Genomic DNA, 17396 nt, shown 5'->3' with positions numbered 1-17396 from the left:
TCACAGGACCTAATTCAATACATCAATGTAATGCGATGTTTACATTTCAAGCACTTTGGTTGTTTCATGAGAAGTTTTGAGACTTTGAATGAGTTTTATGAAAATATATAATTTTGGAAAAGCCCTGTCTGCAGAGTCGCACAAGCCTGTTTGGATGGATGTGTGTGTTTGAGAGAGGAACGGGGTTGGGTGGGAGAAACCTTCTTGACAAGTTTGTAGAGAACTGAGACGACGGCCCGGTAGCCTTCTTGACAGGGATAGAGACAGAGACAGAGACAGAGAGAGAGACAGAGCAGAGGAGGAGGCCAGTGAGAGCGATAAAGAGAGCGATGAGGAGGAACCAGGCCCTGAGTTACTTTTGCTGGCGCCGGGTGAGATAACGGACCGACACAGGAATGTGCCTCTGACAACATCCCTGCCGTCTTCTTGTCTGTTTCAACCTTGGTGTGTGTGTGTGTGTGTGTGTGCAGAGGAGCGGTGATCAAGGCCTCCCTAACGACTGGAGCGATTGAGCTCGGACAGAGAGGAAGAGAACGGTCCAACGGATGCACTGGAAGACGTTATTACTAGAGGAAGGGAGGGCTGCGAGTATGTTGTTCAAGCTTGTGGAGACAGAAGTCTCCTTTCTTCAGGTCTGACCAGATGTCCACTGATTCTATCAAGGGTGGTGAGTACATGACCAATAAGGCTTTTTACACGTTACAAAACTTTTAGATAACTCCACTCGGTTCATCGCTCACGACATCGCAGCCTTTTCTAGAGTCTGTCTGTGTGTGCGTGTGTGTGTGTGTGTGTGTGTGTCTGAGAGAGGGAAGCCCCACTTGACTTGACCATTAAGGAAGAACACGAGTGGCTAGAAGTCGAAGTAGGACCGCGAGTTCCTCGGCATGTCGGCATGCCGTTAACAGAGCAGATATGTTTTTCTAAAGGGTCTGCCGACTTGTGCTCATAGGACTCGATTCAATACATCAATGTAATAAGATGTTTGCATTTCAAGCACTTTGGTTGTTTTATGAGGAGTTTTGAGCCTTTGAGCGAGTTTTTAAAAAAAAAATCATTTTGGAAAAGCCCTGTCAGCAGAGTCGCAGCAGCCTGTGTGGATGTGAGAGGAAGGGGGGAGAAGAAGCCTCATTTAGTTTGCTGGCGCGAGGTGAGATAACGGACTGACACAGGAATCTTTTTTTCTGTTTCAACCTTGGTGTGTGTGTGTGTGCAGAGGAGCGGTGATCAAGGCCTCCCTAACGACTGGAGCGATTGAGCTCGGACAGAGAGGAAGAGAACGGTGCAACGGATGCACTGGAAGACGTTATTGCTAGAGGAAGGGAGGGCTGCGAGTATGTTGTTCAAGCTTGTGGAGACAGAAGTCTCCTTTCTTCAGGTCTGACCAGATGTCCACTGATTCTATCAAGGGTGGTGAGTACATGACCAATAAGGCTTTTTACACGTTACAAAACTTTTAGATAACTCCACTCGGTTCATCGCTCACGACATCGCAGCCTTTTCTAGAGTCTGTCTGTCTGTGTGTGTGTGTCTGAGAGAGGGAAGCCCCACTTGACTTGACCATTAAGGAAGAACACGAGTGGCTAGAAGTCGAAGTAGGACCGCGAGTTCCTCGGCATGTCGGCATGCCGTTAACAGAGCAGATGTGTTTTTCTAAAGGGTCTGCCGACTTGTGCTCATAGGACTCGATTCAATACATCAATGTAATAAGATGTTTGCATTTCAAGCACTTTGGTTGTTTTATGAGGAGTTTTGAGCCTTTGAGCGAGTTTTAAAAAAAAATATATCATTTTGGAAAAGCCCTGTCAGCAGAGTCGCGGCAGCCTGTGTGGATGTGAGAGGAAGGGGGGAGAAGAAGCCTGATTTAGTTTGCTGGCGCGAGGTGAGATAACTGACTGACACAGGAATCTTTTTTTTTTCTGTTTTAACCTTGGTGTGTGTGTGTGTGTGTGTGCAGAGGTGCGGTGATCAAGGCCTCCCTAACGACTGGAGCGATTGAGCTCGGACAGAGAGGAAGAGAACGGTGCAACGGATGCACTGGAAGACGTTATTACTAGAGGAAGGGAGGGCTGCGAGTATGTTGTTCAAGCTTGTGGAGACAGAAGTCTCCTTTCTTCAGGTCTGACCAGATGTCCACTGATTCTATCAAGGGTGGTGAGTACATGACCAATAAGGCTTTTTACACGTTACAAAACTTTTAGATAACTCCACTCGGTTCATCGCTCACGACATCGCGGGCCTTTTCTAGAGTCTGTCTGTCTGTGTGTGTGTGTGTGTGTGTGTCTGAGAGAGGGAAGCCCCACTTGACTTGACCATTAAGGAAGAACACGAGCGGCTAGAAGTCGAAGTAGGACCGCGAGTTCCTCGGCATGTCGGCATGCCGTTAACAGAGCAGATATGTTTTTCTAAAGGGTCTGCCAACTTGTGCTCATAGGACTCGATTCAATACATCAATGTAATAAGATGTTTGCATTTCAAGCACTTTGGTTGTTTTATGAGGAGTTTTGAGCCTTTGAGCGAGTTTTAAAAAAATATATCATTTTGGAAAAGCCCTGTCAGCAGAGTCGCAGCAGCCTGTGTGGATGTGAGAGGAAGGGGGGAGAAGAAGCCTGATTTAGTTTGCTGGCGCGAGGTGAGATAACGGACTGACACAGGAATCTTTTTTTTTCTGTTTCAACCTTGGTGTGTGTGTGTGTGTGTGCAGAGGTGCGGTGATCAAGGCCTCCCTAACGACTGGAGCGATTGAGCTCGGACAGAGAGGAAGAGAACGGTGCAACGGATGCACTGGAAGAGGTGATAACCAGAGGAAGGGAGGGCTGCAAGTATGTTGTTTAAGCTTGTGGAGACAGAAGTCTCTTTCCTTCGGGTCTGACCAGCTGTCCACTGCTTCTATCAAGGGTGAGTACATGACAAATAAGGCTTTTTACATTCTCTCTCTCTCTCTCTCTCTCTCTCTCTCTCTCTCTCTCTCTCTCTCTCTCTCTCTCTCTCCCCCTCTCCCTCTCTCTCTCTCGCTCTCTCTCTCTCTGTCTCTCTCTCTCGGCCACCCTACGGAGGAAGCTCATTTCGGCCGCTTGTATCCGCTACCTCGTTCTTTCGGTCACGACCCAGAGTTCGTGTCCACAGGCGAGGGTTTGGAACGTAGACTGACCAGTAAATGCAGAGCTTCGCCTTCCGACTCAGCTCCCTCTTCGCCAAGACGAACCGGTGCAGCGCCTGTGTTACTGCTGCGGCGGCCGCACCGATCCGCCCGTCGATCTCCCGCTCCGCCTTACCCTCGCTCGCGAACGAGACCCCGAGGTACTTGAACTCCTTCGCTTGGGGCAGGCGTGTTGTCCCCACCCGAAGGGAGCGATCCACCGGTTTCCGGCAGAGAACCACGGCCTCGGATTTGGTTCAACTCTCCAACTCTCATCCCTGCCGCTTCGCGCTCGGCTGCAAAACGCCCCAGCGAATGCCGGAGGTCACGGTCCGAGGAAGCAAACAGGACCACATCTTCTGCAAACAGCAGAGAGGCGATCCCGAGGCCCCCGAACCGGATTTCATCCGCCCTCCTCTCCCCCGGCTGCGTCTAGAACTCCTGTCCGTGAGAGTCACAAACAGGACCGGTGATAAACGGCTCGCCTGGCGGAGACCGACACCCACCGGGAACGTGTCTGACTTAACACCGAGGATACGGACACAACTCCTACTGCAGGCGTACAGAGACCGGGTAGCCCGTGCCAACGGATCCGGCACCCCCGTACTCCCGCAGCACCCCCGACAAAACCTCCCGAGGGACCCGGTGGAAAGCCTTCTCCAAGTCCACAAAGCATATTCTTTCTCTGTCTTTTCAATTACTTTAGCTTCAAACTTTCAGCTTTTCAGCCTCTGATAAAACCCCACTTTCCCGTTTGAACCTTGGTGTGTGTGTGTGTGTGTGTGTGTGTGTGTGTGTGTGTGTGTGTGTGTGTGTGTGTGTGCCCGCAGGGATGGGGGTGATCAAGGCCTCCCTATTGGCTGGATCGATTGAGCTCGGACAGAGAGGAAGAGAACGGTGCAACGGATGCACTGGTAGAGGTAATAACCAAAGGAAGGAGGGGCGGGGGGGGGGGGGGGGGGGGTGCAAGTATGTTGTTCAAGCTTGTGGAGACAGAAGTCTCCTTTCTTCAGGTCTGACCAGATTTCCACTGCTTCTGTCAAGGGTGAGTACACCAACAATAAGGCTTTTTACATTCTCTCTCTCTCTCTCTCTCTCTCTCTCTCTCTCTCTCTCTCTCTCTCTCTCTCTATTTATTTATTCTCTCTGTCTCTCTTTATTCTCTCTCTCTCTTTATTCTTTCTCCGTCCATACATTCATTTTCCGCCGCTTATCCGGGGTCGGGTCGCGGTGGCAGCACACCCGGCAGACCGACCCAGGCTTCCTCTCTCACCCGCAACATTTTCCAGCTCGTTCCGGGAGGACCTCGAGACGTTCCCAAGCCAGCCGGGAGAGCTATAATCCCTCCAGCGTGTCCTGGGTCTTCCCCGGGGCCTCTTCCCAGTTGGACGTGCCTGGAAAACTTCTCACGGGAGGCGTCCAGGAGGCATCCGGATTTGATGCCCGAACCAACCCCCAGCTGACTCCTTTCGATGCGAAGCAGCGGCGGCTCGACTCCGAGCTCCCTCCTGACGTCCGAGCTCCTCGCCCTATCTCTAAGGCCGAGCCCGGCCACCCTACGGAGGAAGCTGGTTTCGTCGGCTCGTGTCCGCTGCCTCGTTCTTTCGGTCGCGACCCAGAGTTTGTGTCCACAGGCGAGGGCTGGAACGTAGACCGAGCAGCAAATGGAGAGCTTCGCCTTCCGACTCGGCTCCCTCTTCGCCAAGACGGACCGGCGCAGCGCCCGTTCCACTGCTGCGGCCGCACCGATCCGCCCGTCGATCTCCCGCTCCGCCTTACCCTCGCTCGCGAACGAGACCCCGAGGTACTTGAACTCCTTCGCTTCGGGCAGGCGTGTTGTTCCCACCCGACGGGAGCGATCCGCCGGTCTCCGGCAGAGAACCACGGCCTCGGATTTGGAGGCGCTGACCCCGGCCGCGTCTAGAAATCCCGTCCACGAAAGTCACAAACAGGACCGGTGACGAAAAGGGCTCGCCTGGCGGAGACCAACACCCGCCGGGAACGTTAATATTACCGAGGATACGGACGCAACGCGTACTGCGGGCGTACAGAGACCGGATAGCCCGCGCCAACGGATCCGGCACCCCGTACTCCCGAGGGACCCGGTCGAAAGCCTTCTCCAAGTCCACAAAGCGTATTCTTTCTCTGTCTTTTCAATTACTTTAGCTTCAAACTTTCAGCTTTTCAGCCTCTGATAAAACCTCCCTTTTCTGTTTGAACCTTGGTGTGTGTGTGTGTGTGTGTGTGTGTGTGTGTGTGTGCAGGGGCTCATCGTGGTTGCCACCTCCCGGTCCTCAAACTCTAACTAAACGCTTTTCGACAGGACCAGGCTCAGTGAAGAAGACCAGGCTGTGTAAACAGCACCAGGCTCAGTGACCAGGACCAGGCTGTGTGAACAGGACTAGGCTCAGTAAACAGGCACAGGCCCAGTCACCAGATGAAGGCTGCATGTACAGTGTTTTTTCATATGTATGTGTAGTGTTTTCACATTTATGTATGGTGTTTTCATATGTGTGTGTGTGTGTGTGTGTGTGTGTGTGTGTGTGTGTGTGTGTGTGTGTGTGTGTGTGTGTGTGTGTGTGTGTGTGTGCAGGTGTCACAACAGGACCAGGCTCTGTGAACAGGACCAGGCTCTGTGAACAGAACCAGGCTCAGTGAACAGGCACAGGCTCAGTGAACCTTCACAGGCTCAGTCACCAGGTGAAGGCTGTATGTGCAGTGTTTTTTCATATGTCTGTATTGTTTTTTAATACGTATGTATGTATGTATGTATGTATGTATGTATGTAGAGTTCTCACAAAATGACCAGGCTCTGTGAACAAGGCTAGGCTCAGTAAAGATGACCATGCCCAGTGAAGACAACCGTCCTCAGTGAAGAGGAGCTGTGTGAACAGGAACAGGGTCAGTGAAGACGACCAGGCTCGGTGAGGAGGGCCAGGCTCAGTGAAGAGGGACAGGCTGTGTGAACATGATCAGGCTCAATAAACAGGACCAGGCTGTATGTACAGTATTCTCATATGCATGTATGTATATTTCTCACAAAATGAACAGGCTCTGTGAAGAGGACCAGGCCAAGTGAACAGGTAAAGGTCGTACGTACAGTGCTTTTCGTATGTATGTATGTATAGTTCTCACAAAATGAACTCGCTCTGTGAAGAGGACGAGGCTAAGTGAACAGATAAAGGTTGTACGTACAGTGCTTTTCGTATAAATGTACAGTTCTCACAAAATGATCAGGCTCTGTGAAGAGGACGAGGCTAAGTGAACAGATAAAGGTTGTACGTACAGTGCTTTTCGAATGTATGTATAGTTCTCACAAAATGACCAGGCTCTGTGAACAAGGCTAGGCTCAGTAAAGATGACCATGCCCAGTGAAGACAACCGTCCTCAGTGAAGAGGAGCTGTGTGAACAGGAACAGGGTCAGTGAAGACGACCAGGCTCGGTTAGGAGGGCCAGGCTCAGTGAAGAGGGACAGGCTGTGTGAACATGATCAGGCTCAGTAAACAGGACCAGAATCAGTGAACGGGACCGGGCTGTATGTACAGTATTCTCATGTGCATGTATGTATATTTCTCACAAAATGAACAGGCTCTGTGAAGAGGACCAGGCCAAGTGAACAGGTAAAGGTCGTACGTACAGTGCTTTTCGTATGTATGTATGTATAGTTCTCACAAAATGAACTGGCTCTGTGAAGAGGACGAGGCTAAGTGAACAGATAAAGGTTGTACGTACAGTGCTTTTCGTATGTATGTATGTATGTATAGTGTTTTCATATGTATGTATGTATGTATGTATGTATGTATGTATGTATGTATGTATAGTTATCACAAAATGACCAGGCTGTGTGAACGGGACCAGGCTGTGTGAACAGGACTAGGCTCAGTGAACAGGCACAGGCTCAGTGACCAGATTACAAGCTCAGTGACCAGGACCAGTGACCAAGCACAGGCTGTGTAAACAGGACCAGGAACGTGCTCAGTGAAGAGGACCCAGCTGTGTGAACATGACCAGGCTCAGTGAAGTGAGGACCAGGCTGTGTGACCATGACCAGGCTCAGTGAAAGATGACCATGCTCAGTGAAGAGGACCAGGCTGTATGTACAGTATCCTCGTGTGTATGTCAGTATAGTGTTTTCATATGTATGACCAGGCACAGTTTTCACAAAATGACGAGGCTAAGTGAACGGGACGAGGCTGCGTGAACAGCACTAGGCTCAGTGAACAGGCACAGGACCAGTGACCAGGTACAAGCTCAGTGACCAGGACCAGCGACCAGGCACAGGCTGTGTGAAGAGGACCAGGCTCAGTGAAAGATGACCATGCTCAGTGAAGAGGACCGTGCTCAGTGAGGAGGACCAGGCTGTGTGAACATGTCCAGGCTCAGTAAACAGGACCAAAATCAGTTCACAGGACCACGCAGTGTGTACAGTATTCTCATATGCATGTATGTATAGTTTTCACAAAATGATCAGACTCTGTGAAGAGGACGAGGCTAAGCGAACAGGTAAAGGTCGTACGTACAGTGCTTTTCGTATGTATGTATGTATAGTTCTCACAAAATGACCACGCTGTGTGAACATGACCAGGCTCAGTAAACAGGACCAGTATCAGTGAACAGGACCAGGCTGTATGTACAGTATCCTCATGTATATGTCAGTATAGTGTTTTCATATGTATGTATGTATGTATGTATATAGTTTTCGCAAAATGACCAGGCTAAGTGAACAGCACCAGGCTGTGTGAACAGGACTAGGCTCAGTGAACAGGCACAGGCTCAGTGACCACGTACAAGCTCATGGACCAGTACCAGTGACCAAGCACAGGCTGTGTAAACAGGACCAGGAACGTGCTCAGTGAAGAGGACCCAGCTGTGTGAACATGACCAGGCTCAGTGAAGTGAGGACCAGGCTGTGTGAACATGACCAGCCTCAGTAAACAGGACCAGGCTGTATTCTCTCAGTATTCTCATATGTATGTATGTATGTGTGTATAGTGTTTTCATATGCACGTATGTATAGTTCTTACAAAATGACCAGGCTCTGTGAAGAGGACGAGGCCAAGTGAACAGGTAAAGGTCGTATGTACGATGCTTTTCAAATGCATGTACGTATAGTTCTCACAAAATGTCCAGGCTCAGTGACCAGACACAGGCTGTGTAAACAGGACCGTGCTCAGTGGAGAGGACCAGTAAAGATGACCATGCGTGTACAGTGCTTTTCATATGTATGTATAGTTCTCACAAAAATGACCAGGCTCTGTGAAGAGGACGATGCTAAGTTAACAGGTAAAGGTCGTATGTACAGTGCTGTCTTAATATGTACGTATAGTGTTTTCATACGTATGTATGTATGCATGTATGTATAGTTCTCACAAAATGACTAGGCTCAGTGAACAGGGCACAGGCTCAGTGACCAGGTACAAGCTCAGGGACCAGGACCAGTGACCCAGGCACAGGCCGCGTTGAACAGTACCAGACTCTGTGAACAGCCACAGGTTGTTGGTTTTTTTTTTTCCTTCTTTTTTTTTTTTTCGTTTTTCCAATCCTTAGGCTCCGGGCCGAGTCCCTTGTGCCGTCGCGCGCCCGAGAACTCAATGTGTCGTTCCCAAGCCGATGTTTACGTATCTCTGTATGTACATCACATCAATAAAAAACAGTAAACAAACATTACTTTCGTATGCCTTTTTATTTGTTACACTCGCAGATTCAGCCTAACGTGCAGGAAAGGGAGAACCTTTGGCCGGGCGCATCGCTCGCGTCTCCATTAGAATAGATGTTCTTTTTTGTTCTTCTTCTCTTTTCTCTTTCTTCCCAACGCACGGGAGCATCGCTCGCGTCTCCATTAGAATAGATGTTCTGTTTTGTTCTTCTTCTCTTTTCTCTTTCTTCCCAACACCACACACGAGAGGTTTGACCCGAGGAGAACGGTTGTTGGCGTGTATCAATATCGGGAGCCTGGTGTAGCCTCCGGAAGAATTCAGTCCGACAACTTTTCTCTTTTCCGTAATTAATTTTCTCAATCACAGCCAAAGTGACGAGCAGCGTTGCAGTTGCAAAAGCAATGAGTTGAACGACCAACTTTCAAGTAGGCAAAGAAAAAAAGTGCAAGGGAAAGACATTTCTAGACACAACTACAGCAGCGTGGCTGTGTTTTTGTGCCGACCTCGCTAACAAAACGCAAACTTCACTGGACACGAATATGAAAAGCGTCTACGGGACTTTTAGATTTACATTATCGCGGCGTAGCCGCCCTGCTCACCACCACCCGACGGCCGGTTCATTTCGCGCACGTCGGGCAGTACGCCAGCGTGCAGCCCTTGCAGATGTACTTGTTGCACCCGTTGCACACGGTGTAGGTTTTGCAGTCCTTGTTGGGCGGGCAGATCTGACACCTCTTCCGCTTGCTCGCGGCCCCGCGCGGCGCGGCGGCGGCGGCGAGCGCGGCGGCGAGCGCGGCGTCCTCGGGCCCGTCGCCCGCCGGCCCGGCGGACGCCCCGGCCGCCCCGCAGCCCCGCGCGGCTTTCAAGACGGCGGCGGACGCCTCCGTGCGGGGCCGACGCTCCCGTCTCTCCATGAACGGAGCCACGAGGGCCCTCCCCAGCCGCTCGAGAAACACCCTCCTCTTGTTCCGCTTGCCCGGCAGCCAGCCGGGGTTGAGCTCCCGCCACACGACGAAGGCGTTGTAGGCGGACACGTCGAGGACGTTGTGGAAGACGACCAGGGGCCAGCGCGCGGTCATCCTCCGGCAGCTGTACGTCGCGGTCACCTTGTCGAGGTTGTCCACGCCGCCCTTGTTGCGGTTGTAGTCGAGGACGACGACGGGCTTGGCGTCCGGGCGGTCGCTGACGTCGCCCCGCGCGTGCCGCGTGCTCAGGAGCAGCACGTTCCGGCCCTTCTTGGGCAGGTAGGAGACGAGCGTGGCGTCGGGCGCGAAGGCGAACCTCGACGACGGCACGGCTCTCCGCCGGGTCGCGAGCAGCTCGGCCGGGAGCTCCCGCCTGTTTTTTCTGACCGTGCCCACCACGGTGTTGCCCCGGAGCAGGAGCCGCCGTCCGAGTTCGTAGGAGGTGAAGAAATTGTCGCAGGTGACGTTGCGCCCCGTCAGTCCCTCGGTCACGTCGAGCGCGACCCGCAGCCCCAGGTCCTTCTCGGGGCGTCCGCCGCTCGGCTTTCCCGTGTAGACCTGCAGCTTCCAGGCGTAGCTGGATTTGGCGTCGCAGGCGACCCAGGATTTGATCCCGTACTTGGCGGGCTTGCTGGGCATGTACTGGCGGAAAGGACAGCGGCCTGTCGTTTTGGGGGGGGGGGGGGGGGGGGGGGGCAGAGGTGACGAGAGGCGACGAGAGTAGACGAGACGAGAAGCGAGCAGAGGAAAGCGCGGAGGCGACGACAGTAGACGAGAGTAGACGAGAGAGCGGCGGCGGCGGCGGCGATGAGAGGAAAGCGTATTATTATTATTATTATTATTATTATCGACGTCGCCGCCGCCGCCGCCGCCGCCGTCGTCAAAGGAAAAGGCGGAGCGCGTACGGCCGAGCGCACCTCACCTCTGAACGGAACCAGCTGCTCGTCCACCGTCACCTCGGGCCCGGGGTTGTAGAGGAGCGGCAGCCGGCGCACCCACGCGTCCCAGAGGTCTCGCACGGCGGCCAGTTTGTCCGTCTGGCGCCTCGCGCCTCTCGTCTCGCGGTCGTCGAAGCGCAGCAGCCCAGAGTACTCGTAAAAGCGCTTGAGCGACATGGTGGCGCGGAACACGGCCCTGCCGCTCTCGGCGTCCCACAGGCTGGCCGCGGCCTCGCCGCGAGACCTGTACACGCCCGCCAAAATCAGCAGCCCCACGTAGGCTCGCAGGTCCGTCTCGTCCATCCCTTTCCAGCCGTCGCCGTGTTTTCGGGAGCCCTCCAGGTTGGTCATGTCCAGGACGATCCTCTCCACGTCCGGCGCGACAAACATGCGGAACGTCGAGGCGATGTCGCGCGCGTGAGACTTTGCGTACGCGGTGGGCCCCGGCGGCCCCGGCGCGGCGTCGGGCGACGGGCGCTGCTCCTCTCTCTCGTACGGCGTCGAGGACCACGACACTTCTCCGCTTTTCGACGGGAAGGTCCGTCCTTTGCCTCGCGGGGCGTCCTCTCCGTCGCCGTCGGCTTCCTCCTCCTCCTCCATCTCCTCCTCCGCCTCTTTTTCTCCTCCTCCTCCTCCACCTCTTCCTCCTCCTCCTTCTTCTTCTTCTTCTTCTTCTTCCGAAGACGACGTATCGCGCACTCGTTCGTATTCCTCTTCTTTGTCGTCCGCGTCGTCGTCGTCCGCGTCGTCGTCGTCCGTGTCGTCGTCCGCGTCGTCTTCTTCTTCTTCCTCTTCTTCTTCTTCTTCTTCTTTGTCCGATTCCTCGTCTTCTCGTCCTTCTCTCCCTCCTCCTCCTCCTTCTCCTCCTCTTCCTCCTCCTCCTCCTCCCGACGGCGGCGGCGACGACGACGACGATACATCGGGCGCCGGGTCGACGAGCATTCTGACACACGTTGCGCCGATGGAAACTTTGGCAGAGCGGCGGACGGTATCGCCGCGACCTCGTTCTTTTTCTCCTTCTCCCCCTCCCCCTCCTCCCCCTCCTCCTCCTCCTCCTCCTTCTCCCCCTCCTCCTCCCGGAGGCAAAGCTTCCCACACCGGGTTGACTTTGGCAGTGTTTTGGAGGAGGCCACCTCCACCTCGGCCTCGACCTCGGCCTCGACCTCGGCCTCGGCCTCGGCCTCGGCCTCGGCCTCGACCGCGTTCTTCTTCTCCTTCCGCTTCTTCTCCTTCCTCTGACGACGGTGACGCGTCGCTCGCCGGTTCGACCGACGCGACGACCTTGGCGGAGTTTTGGCGAAGGCCACCTCGACCTCGACCTCGGCCTCGACCTCGACCTCGACCTCGACCTCGGCCTCGGCCTCGACCGCGGCCTCGACCGCGTTCTTCTTCTTCTCCTTCTCCTTCTTCTTCTTCTCCTTCTTCTTCTTCTTCTTCTTCTTCTTCTTCTTCTTCTTCTTCTCCTTCCTCTGACGACGGTGACGTGTCGCTCGCCGGCTCGACCAGCATTTTGACGAGTTGACTTGTGTTGAATCGAGGCGCCGTCATGTTGACTCTTGGCAGAAAGAACATAAAATAAATGTAAACACTGGGCACCGGAGACGGTTTTTAGTTTAGTATGTTTCTTTTTCTTCTTTTCTTTCCTTTTTGTTAAAAAAAAAAATCTATTTTTGTAAAACCTTTTTTCCGTCGACGCGTACGCGAGGTAACGTCGAAGCCGAGGGCGACCGAACGGTCGGTGAGATGCAGAGGCGAGGCGACGTGCGGGGGGGAGGGGGCCAGTGGGCGGAGGCAATATCGTTTGGACGAAATAAAAAGACGCGAGTGACCCTCGATCGCGGATGGAACGCGTCGGACATGTCTTCCGCGACGAACGGAGGCGAGAACGCGCCGGCCCGCGACGATTCGCCGACCGCCCGAGGGCGGCCTCGGGAGGCAGACGGCAAAGTCGCGCCCCGCTCCGACGGCGGCCGCGGGGACGAAAGACGCGAGCCGGCCGAACCCGGTCCGCGCTTTGACCGGGACGCGGCCGGGCTCGCCGCGGACGACGGCGACGACGCGCCGGCCGGAGGCGATTCCGCGACGGCCCGCCGTGTCCGACCGTGGGAGCGTTGGACCGGCGCGACGTTTCCTCGCGAAACGCGGGGCGGGTCCAACGGCTGGAACGCGATCCCGTCCAGGCCGATCGAATGGGCTCTGGCCGCGACCGTGCCGGCCTGGGACGATTCCGCTCCCGCTCGAGAAGCCAGGCGGCGGGTGATGTTTCCGCAGAGGGCGGACCAAGCGCCGCCGCCGCTGCTGAGAGCGTGGAGAGTCGCGTCCGACGGCGTCGATCGAGAGAGGGACCGGGACCGGGCCTTTGACGATTCCGCGATTGCCCGAGGGGCGGACGCCGCCCCCGACGCCGCCCCAGCCGCGACGGGCTCGCCGGGCTCCGTGGATCGCACGGCGCCGGGGGACGCTCGCCGGTGCGCCGAGCTCGACCCCGAGCGTCTCGAGCCGGGCGCGCTCCCCCCCGGCGACACGTTTCTGGATCGGCACGCTTACTACGCCCGGGGAGGGCGCGCCTACCCGAAGGCGACGTACACCGGGGAGCGTCTGAAGATCGAGATCGGACGAGAGAGGTTCCGAGGAGGGTTCGTCGCGCACCCGGACGCCGTCGCGGCCCCCGGGGCGGGCCCCCGCCGGAATCTCGCTACGCCGACGCCGACGCCGACGGACGGGATGTACGTGACGCTGGACGCGCGTCCGTGGTGTTACGTGTGCGGGCGCGCGCCCCAGAACCACAGCTCGCGGTGCTACCGGAGAACGAAAGAGCTCGCGGGGGAACTCGAACAGTACGTCGGTCGTCTGCGTTTCGAACCGTGATCCTGCGGCGGACACATTTGTGCGCGTGTGTGTTTGTGTGTGCGTGTGTGTTTGTGTGTGTGTGTGTGTGTTCTGTGTCGTTGCTTGTAACACTGGTGATGACTAAATAAATGTAAGACAAAAACAATACAACGCAACTGTCTTGTCATGTCTTTATTTGTATCATTTATTTATCTATTACAATTAGCATACGGGATGACTTGTAATACAACGTAAAACTCGGGTCGTTTCGACCCGAGGACGAGGCCGGGAGCTCGGCTATACACTCGGGTCATTCTGACCCCGGGGGACGGGGCCGGGAGCTCGACGATACACTTGGGTCATTCTGACCCCGGGGGACGGGGGCCGGGAGCTCGACGATACACTCGGGTCATTCTGACCCAGAGGGACGGGGACGGGAGCTCGGCTATACACTCGGGTCATTCTGACCCCCGAGGGACGGGGGCCGGGAGCTCGACGATACACTCGGGTCATTCTGACCCCGGGGGACGGGGGCCGGGAGCTCGGCTATACACTCGGGTCATTCTGACCCCGGGGGACGGGGGCCGGGAGCTCGGCTATACACTCGGGTCATTCTGACCCCGAGGACAGGGGCCGGGAGCTCGACGATACACTCGGGTCATTCTGACCCAGAGGGACGGGGACGGGAGCTCGGCTATACACTCGGGTCATTCTGACCCAGAGGGACGGGGGACAGGAGCTCGACGATACACTCGGGTCATTCTGACCCAGAGGGACAGGGGCCGGGAGCTCGACGATACACTCGGGTCATTCTGACCCAGAGGGACGGGGACGGGAGCTCGGCTATACACTCGGGTCATTCTGACCCAGAGGGACGGGGGACGGGAGCTCGGCTGTACACTCGGGTCATTCTGACCCCGGGGGGACGGGGGCCGGGAGCTCGGCTATAAACGTGGGTCAGTCTGACCCCGAGGACAGGGGCCGGGAGCTCCGCGATACACTTGGGTCATTCTGACCCAGGGGGACGGGGGACGGGAGCTCGGCTATACACTATACACTCGGGTCATTCTGACCCCGGGGGACGGGGGCCGGGAGCTCGGCGATACACTCGGGTCATTCTGACCCCGAGGACAGGGGCCGGGAGCTCGACGATACACTCGGGTCATTCTGACCCAGAGGGACGGGAGCCGGGAGCTCGGCTATACACTCGGGTCATTCTGACCCAGAGGGACGGGGGACGGGAGCTCGGCTATACACTCGGGTCATTCTGACCCCGGGGGACGGGGGCCGGGAGCTCGGCGATACACTTGGGTCATTCTGACCCCGAGGGACGGGAGCCGGGAGCTCGACGATACACTCGGGTCATTCTGACCCAGAGGGACGGGAGCCGGGAGCTCGACGATACACTCGGGTCATTCTGACCCAGAGGGACGGGGGACGGGAGCTCGGCTATACACTATACACTCGGGTCATTCTGACCCCGGGGGACGGGGGCCGGGAGCTCAGCGATACACTTGGGTCATTCTGACCCCGAGGGACGGGGACGGGAGCTCGGCTATACACTCGGGTCATTCTGACCCAGAGGGACGGGGGACGGGAGCTCGGCTATACACTCGGGTCATTCTGACCCAGGGGGACGGGGGACGGGAGCTCGGCTATACACTCGGGTCATTCTGACCCCGGGGGACGGGGGCCGGGAGCTCGGCTATACACTCGGGTCATTCTGACCCCGAGGACAGGGGCCGGGAGCTCGACGATACACTCGGGTCATTCTGACCCAGAGGGACGGGAGCCGGGAGCTCGACGATACACTCGGGTCATTCTGACCCAGAAGGACGGGGGACGGGAGCTCGGCTATACACTATACACTCGGGTCATTCTGACCCCGGGGGACGGGGGCCGGGAGCTCAGCGATACACTTGGGTCATTCTGACCCCGAGGACAGGGGCCGGGAGCTCGGCGATACACTCGGGTCATTCTGACCCCCGAGGACGAGGGCCGGGAGCTCGGCTATATACGCGGGTCATTCTGACCCAGGGGGACGGGGGCCGGGAGCTCGACGATACACTTGGGTCATTCTGACCCCGGGGGACGGGGGCCGGGAGCTCGGCGATACACTCGGGTCATTCTGACCCCGAGGGACGGGGACGGGAGCTCGGCTATACACTCGGGTCATTCTGACCCAGGGGGACGGGGGACGGGAGCTCGACGATCAACTCGGGTCATTCTGACCCCCGAGGACGAGGGCCGGGAGCTCGGCTATATACGCGGGTCATTCTGACCCGAGGGACGGGGGCCGGGAGCTCGGCTATATACGCGGGTCATTCTGACCCCGGGGGACGGGGGGCCGGGAGCTCGGCGATCGACGCGGGTCATTCTGACCCCGAGGACAGGGGCCGGGAGCTCGACGATACACTCGGGTCATTCTGACCCAGAGGGACGGGAGCCGGGAGCTCGACGATCAACTCGGGTCATTCTGACCCCCGAGGACGAGGGCCGGGAGCTCGGCTATATACGCGGGTCATTCTGACCCGAGGGACGGGGGCCGGGAGCTCGGCTATATACGCGGGTCATTCTGACCCCGGGGGACGGGGGGCCGGGAGCTCGGCGATCGACGCGGGTCATTCTGACCCGAGGGACGAAGTCGGTGGCTCGCTCGAACTCGAGGGTCGAACAGACCCCAGGGCGACGGCGAGGGCTCGGTGGAAAGACGCGGGTCGTTTTGACCCGAGGACGACGGGCTTTAGGGATTCACACGTACATGCACGCATGCATGCGTACGTATACACTGGCAGTGTGTCATTTTGTGACCCTGAGACCGCTATACACACAAATACATAAACACTCGAACGTGGGTCTTTTTGACCCAGAAGGTAACAGGAGGGTTATTGACACAACAGCGAGGCCTGCTGTTGGAAAACAGTACGGCATGCACGGAAACGCTCACATTTGAGAACGGCAACCCTCACACATTGCTTCTCCGGGCTGTGGAACCTCACAACACATTTCTTTGACGGGGCACAACGTATTGTTTGACCGTGCACATTGCCTGTGAAAGAATGGCTACTGGTTAGAACCGTTAGGTCTGTGAGCCTCTCGGTGTGTGTTTGTCAATGTGATTTCTATTATCTTTCCCGATACCGTTACTCTCCTGTCCTTTTCATCTGGAAATAGGTGGTGTGCAGTGTGATCGTCTGGCGCGTGTGTGGTGTTCCTGCAAATATTACTTTCTCGCTTTGTACTTGTATTTCGAGCCAGGCCTCGCAATGGCAAAAAAGAAAAAAAAAACCTTCTGTTGATCCCACACTCACAGAGTGTGTTGATCGGTGGTATTGCTTGTCCCGGTATACCTTGCACCCGTCACTACACTTTTAAGAGTCGCAGCTGCAGGACTGGACACGACACTGAAATGAGAGGACACGGACGTGTTTGTGATCTGTTCAGTTTCTCGTTTATTGTGTTTCCGTTGACGCAGAGATGTACAGGGACGTCATCTGAATCTGCCACGTCGATCGCAGGTCAGGCCAGTCTCCCCCGGCGGTTGTTTGTTTCCAGAGGCTGCTCGATGTCTAACCCGGGTGGGTGTACTGTGATGTCGAGCATGTTCTTTAGACTGCTCTTGTGGTGACATCCCTTTGCCCGTCTTTTCTTTTTCCTACTCTTGTCCCTCACCTTCCTGTAAATGGCAGCGGGTCTCGAGAGTCGACGACTCGCTGCGTTGCTGCAGGTTGCACGTGTCTCACGGGATGTTCGTACAAGCTTTGCACCGTCGGGTCAATGTAGCACGCGACCATGGCTAATAGGGCCTCGAGATGGTGGTAGTGCGTCAGCTCCACGTGCATAGGTCTAATGAAGGGACCATCCTTG

At 56.0% G+C, this 17396-nt stretch overlaps 2 protein-coding genes across 3 annotated transcripts; one reads left to right on the top strand and one right to left on the bottom strand.

Moving 5' to 3' along the window:
• Positions 1–293: 293 nt before the first annotated feature.
• On the top strand, positions 294–5741 carry LOC137788192 (uncharacterized). Of its 2 annotated transcripts, XM_068581043.1 has the most exons (7): positions 294–371; positions 471–667; positions 1217–1413; positions 1958–2154; positions 2705–2898; positions 3970–4059; positions 4153–5741. In XM_068581043.1, exons 6-7 carry the CDS (start codon positions 3972–3974, stop codon positions 5061–5063), a joined length of 999 nt encoding a protein of 332 aa, XP_068437144.1. In that variant the 5' UTR covers positions 294–371; positions 471–667; positions 1217–1413; positions 1958–2154; positions 2705–2898; positions 3970–3971; the 3' UTR covers positions 5064–5741. The 2 variants fall into 2 exon arrangements, with proteins under 2 accessions (XP_068437144.1, XP_068437143.1); XM_068581042.1 differs by having other exon boundaries at positions 2705–4059.
• A 3673-nt stretch (positions 5742–9414) lies between these two features.
• LOC137787775 (piggyBac transposable element-derived protein 4-like) lies at positions 9415–12559 on the bottom strand. Its single transcript, XM_068580509.1, has 4 exons — positions 12530–12559; positions 11688–12169; positions 10685–11643; positions 9415–10424 (listed from the first exon to the last, which is right to left on the bottom strand). The coding sequence occupies exons 1-4, from the start codon at positions 12557–12559 to the stop codon at positions 9415–9417; spliced, it is 2481 nt and encodes an 826-aa protein (XP_068436610.1).
• Positions 12560–17396: the final 4837 nt, after the last annotated feature.

Source organism: Clinocottus analis, unplaced genomic scaffold (assembly GCF_023055335.1).
Source record: "Clinocottus analis isolate CAN_PGR_092001 unplaced genomic scaffold, fCliAna1.0.p SCAF_17, whole genome shotgun sequence".
NCBI lineage: Eukaryota > Metazoa > Chordata > Actinopteri > Perciformes > Cottidae > Clinocottus > Clinocottus analis.
The sequence above is the reverse complement of the archived record's forward strand: the minus strand, read 5'-3'. Positions and strand labels throughout refer to the sequence as shown.

Excerpts from the sequence above, each read along its gene's own strand:
- LOC137787775 (XM_068580509.1), bottom strand. The coding sequence starts at position 12,559 with ATGTCCGACGCGTTCCATCCGCGATCGAGG. Across the intron at positions 12,170-12,529 it reads CGTTCCATCCGCGATCGAGG|AGGAAGGAGAAGAAGAAGAA; the intron begins GTCACTCGCGTC and ends CACCGTCGTCAG. Across the intron at positions 11,644-11,687 it reads AACGAGGTCGCGGCGATACC|AATGCTCGTCGACCCGGCGC; the intron begins GTCCGCCGCTCT and ends AACGTGTGTCAG.
- LOC137788192 (XM_068581043.1), top strand. The coding sequence starts at position 3,972 with ATGGGGGTGATCAAGGCCTCCCTATTGGCTGGATCGATTGAGCTCGGA. Across the intron at positions 4,060-4,152 it reads CAACGGATGCACTGGTAGAG|GTCTGACCAGATTTCCACTG; the intron begins GTAATAACCAAA and ends TCCTTTCTTCAG.